Source organism: Rhagoletis zephyria, unplaced genomic scaffold (genome assembly GCF_001687245.7).
Source record: "Rhagoletis zephyria isolate East Lansing unplaced genomic scaffold, Rhagoletis_zephyria_1.1 Rzeph_scaffold_02715, whole genome shotgun sequence".
Taxonomy (NCBI): Eukaryota; Metazoa; Arthropoda; class Insecta; order Diptera; family Tephritidae; genus Rhagoletis; species Rhagoletis zephyria.
Window position 1 is genome coordinate 41954 of NW_016159799.1, and position 4561 is coordinate 46514.

General features: G+C 34.2%; 1 protein-coding gene across 3 annotated transcripts; it reads left to right on the forward strand.

Annotated features, from left to right (window-relative positions):
• The first annotated feature begins 747 nt into the window (after window positions 1-747).
• Cdc37 (cell division cycle protein 37) lies at window positions 748-2931 on the forward strand. 3 transcript variants are annotated; one of them, XM_017622140.1, is made up of 6 exons: window positions 748-955; window positions 1029-1232; window positions 1289-1799; window positions 1928-1998; window positions 2201-2278; window positions 2351-2931. In XM_017622140.1, exons 1-6 carry the CDS (start codon window positions 923-925, stop codon window positions 2636-2638), a joined length of 1185 nt encoding a protein of 394 aa, XP_017477629.1. In that variant the 5' UTR covers window positions 748-922; the 3' UTR covers window positions 2639-2931. The 3 variants fall into 3 exon arrangements, with proteins under 3 accessions (XP_017477629.1, XP_017477630.1, XP_017477628.1); XM_017622141.1 differs by having other exon boundaries at window positions 1289-1759; window positions 1888-1998; XM_017622139.1 differs by lacking the exon at window positions 1928-1998 and having other exon boundaries at window positions 1289-1870.
• Window positions 2932-4561: the final 1630 nt, after the last annotated feature.

The window sequence follows — 4561 nt, forward strand, 5'->3', positions numbered from 1 at the left end:
TAAAAAGGTAAAGAAAAATAATAAAAATATATTTTTCTTTATAAAACCAAAAATTAAAGAAACATTAAATTAAAAAAAAAAATATTTTTCTTTATAAAACCACAAAATCCAGAAATTAAAGAAACTTTAAATTAAAAAAAATAAACTATAAAAAAATTAATTAAAAAATTATTTATTTTTGTTTTCTTTTTTTAAAACAATTACATCAAAATTTAAATTAAAAAACACAATATTTAAAAAAATCCGCTGCCCGGAGACTCTGACTTCGGATCACTCGAAAGGCACTCGGTCATTGCTTTCTGTCAAAAGAGCTTTCATCTTGAAATTGCTGTCTTTATTTATTATTAACTTAAATCTAGAATAAACAAAATCTTTCAAACTTTCTTTCAACTATCTTTGCCTTGTTAGTGTAGTAATTTTCTTACCAAAAGAGGAAAAAATATACATAAATCCAAAACCTTTATCTAAAAGCATTTGGCGAGCCCCTCTATCTAAATCATAATTTTACAGTTGCATGCTAATTCAGTGAGTTTCAGATGGAAAAAGCTTCCAATTAATCTGGAAAGTTATAAACTGCAAAAAAAACTTCCGGAAACGCATTATCAAACGAATTGTTCGAGTGACGGAATGACCAAAAAATAAATCATCAAGTGCACCCTGCATCCAATTCACCCTGTACCTTTATGTAGCCCTGTATCATGGCCCTGTATTTTTGTATCCAAAATCCACTTATTTCAAACGTCATCGGTTCTTCTGTTTTCAACCCACTTTCAAAATTTTAGCTTAAAACGTCAGAAGAAAATTCTAGCAAAAAACCAGCGGTTTATTGGAAGGGAAAGAAAACTAGAAATTTTCGTGAAAAATTCCACGTACAAGCTCAAAAACTGATATATTTAAATAACAGAGCAAGGGCGAACAAACAATGGTAGACTACAGCAAATGGAAGAATATTGAAGTAAGTTAAGAAAAACCTTTTATAGGCGTCCAGCGCTTACGGATTTGTAGAAAATGTTGCACATCTTGGCTAGATTTCAGATGACGAGGATGACACACATCCCAACATCGACACTCCTTCGCTGTTCCGTTGGCGTCATCAGGCTCGCGTCGAACGCATGGCCGAGATGGAGCGTGAAAAGGAGGAATTCAAGAAGAAAAAGCAGTCTTGCCAGGCGCGTTTGATGGATGTAAAAGAACGCATACAAAAGAAAAAAGGTGATGAGACGGAGCTTAAGGTAAAAAAATTAAGGTTTTTTTCTTTAAAATTTGTTTAAATGATATTACCATGCAGAAAGAGTTGGAGAAAATTCAAAAGGAAGGCAAAGAACTCGACCGGCTAGAAGAGGAGCTTATCCAAAAGGAGAAAAAAGCTCCTTGGAATGTGGATACAATCAGCAAACCTGGCTTCGAAAAAACTGTCTTAAATAAACAAGCTGTGCGAAAATCAGACGAGAATCTCACAGAAGAAGAAAAAGAAGCACGAATGAAGAAATTTGTTAAAGAAAATGAAAAGTTATGCAAACAGTATGGTATGCTACGTAAATACGACGATTCCAAACGCTTCCTTCAACAACATTTGGATCTTGTATGTGAGGAAACCGCAAATTACTTGGTCATTTGGTCCATTAATTTGGAAATGGAAGAAAAACACGACCTAATGGCACATGTTGCGCATCAGTGCATCTGTATGCAATACATATTAGAACTGGCAAAGCAATTGGAAATTGACCCTCGTGCCTGTGTTAGTTCGTTCTTCTCGAAAATCCAAAACTGCGTCCCCGAGTACAGAGAACAGTTCGAAAATGAAATTGAAGGTTTCAAGGGCCGCATAAGGAAACGAGCGCAGGAGAAGATTCAGGAAGCATTAGTTNTAGTTCGTTCTTCTCGAAAATACAAAACTGCGTCCCCGAGTACAGAGAACAGTTCGAAAATGAAATTGAAGGTTTCAAGGGCCGCATAAGGAAACGAGCGCAGGAGAAGATTCAGGAAGCAGAGGAAGAAGAGAGGAAGGCGCGACTCGGACCTGGTGGACTGGATCCTGCCGAGGTGTTTGAGACGCTGCCAGAGGTAGGTGACTTATGAAATTGCTAATGGAATATACATATGTAACTGAAATTTATTATTATTTTGAAATAGAGCCTGCAAAAATGCTTTGAATCGCGCGACATAGAGCTGTTGCAAAAAGCCATTGCCGAATTGCCCNGCAGAGGAAGAAGAGAGGAAGGCGCGACTCGGACCTGGTGGACTGGATCCAGCCGAGGTGTTTGAGACGCTGCCAGAGGTAGGTGACTTATAAAATTGCTAATGAATATACATACATATGTAACTGAAATGTATTATTATTTTGAAATAGAGCCTGCAAAAATGCTTTGAATCGCGCGACATAGAGCTGTTGCAAAAAGCCATTGCCGAATTGCCAGTCGAGGAAGCCAAATATCATATGAAGCGTTGTGTCGACTCCGGTCTGTGGGTGCCAAATGCAGCAGATGCCGAAAATGGTGCCACAGAAGAAAAGGATGTCGAAGCCGACGTCGAAAATGCAGATAATGGTAAATTTAAGAGTGATGCTGGTGGTGGCAAGTTGGATAAAACGGCTGAAGAACCAGTATACACAGGAGTTAATAGCGATGATTTGGATTGATTGTACGTTGATAAGGGAAAATAAAATGGCACCAGTTGTTTCGCCTTGAGTGGCAGCGAATGGAAGATATTAATAAAAAAAAACAATATAAATTAGTAGCACTTGCAGGCGAAAAACTGTTGCAGTAAAATTGCTGATACCACACACACGCATACATACCTGTAATGTTTTTCAAAGTGGTTTTCCTGAAAGTAAAGAAATACATAAAAATGTTTTGTTGTTAAATTAAAGAAAGGCAGAGAAAAACAAAAGTGCATTAGCTATGTATTTTTATGCTGTGTCATCATAGCATACCTGTTATTGCTGCTAAATATATACATGTATGCAATAAAAGATAAACTTAAATATGTATGTAGGAATTCTTACCTTGAAAGCAGGAATGTGTTTGCTTATGATTTATATTTTTCAAACAGCAATTTATACTTAGTATTTATTTATAAATAGGCCATACAGAATGCGCTTAAAATGCGAGATGGCTTGCATTGTTATTTAATCATTGTAAACAACTTTAAATAAATTTCATTTCTATACATTTTCGTACATATTTAGATTTAAGTTCCCTTTGAAATAGCTTCAAATAAATCAAATTTGCCCTAAAAATGCTTTTTTTTTGCAATAAAACGCAGGAGTCACTTAACAGATGGGTAGTAGATAATTGAACGGGATATGTACTTCGAGCTTCGGGTCTACATACATACATTTTACGACCAGATGGGTAAGTCACGTTTCTTAATATCAACTTTAAACTTTTTGTGGTTACTCTTGCGGGCTTACATGTAAGAAATTTTCACTAATTTAAAACGTTCCCTTATTTGGATATATTTGTCTTTTCTTCAGAGCATCCGTGTTTTATTTTTAAACTACCCTAGCTTGTAAGTCCCAGCATGCGCAACCATGCAAGGTTGCGCGAATTGGAAATCTTCAACTTCTCTGGTTTATTAATTAAAGACATGGATGCTTTGTATTAATGCGTTTAGGATTACAACCAGTTTTACCATAGCAATTTGGCCAAAAGTTTTTTGTAATAAGTTTAGGAAATAAATACAGACATCGAAACCGGTTGTAAGAACTATGGAAAAGTTAATTATAGAAGCATAGTAAACATGTGTATTTGCTGTTTATGTCTTTGTTGTAGCAATTTATCAAAGCCTTGGTTAACTTATTAATCATTCGTCGAGGTCAACTAACTTTGTAGGTATGTATTACGTAGTAGCCAAAAAGTGATAAAGAATTATTTGTTGTTGTTGTTTATTTTTTTCATAACGTATTCCGCAAGCATAAAAGATTTTTTAAAATTCAAGTTACCTTAAGATATTTGCGATAGATATTGCGTGTGTAGGGTACATAAACGAAGAGTTTCTAAATTATTGTTCGATTTTTTTTCCATCAGAAATAATGATTTAATTTAATAATCAGTTTTAACTAGAAAAATAAAACTCTATAATAATTGTTATACCTGAGCGAAAAAAATAAAAATCAACTAATAATTATTTTCGTTGAGCGAAAAAATAAACTCAATAATTATTTTATTTTTAAGCGAAAAAAATTAATATCATAAAATATTGATTAAACGCTGACTTAAATTATTTTACTCATCATGATTACCGTCCCTGATAATTTACCTAATTCTTTTATACCCATTGTGTACAAATACAAGTGAGATATCTTAGCAATAGACGTCATCCTGGGCCACAGCTGCGATCATCTGTTTTTTAGAGCTGCTTATTTTGGTCTAAACTGCTCTTTTTTGACCTGAGTTGCATTAAATAGTCTTATACAACTTAGTAGTATTTGTGGTTCAAATGGTAAAATATATGCCCAAAAACTTGAAAAATATTAGATGATTGTTTTTTAAAAATGCTATTTAGTAAATTTCGTTTTGATTTCGACATTAGAAATATTCAGATTATAAAAGTTTTTCAC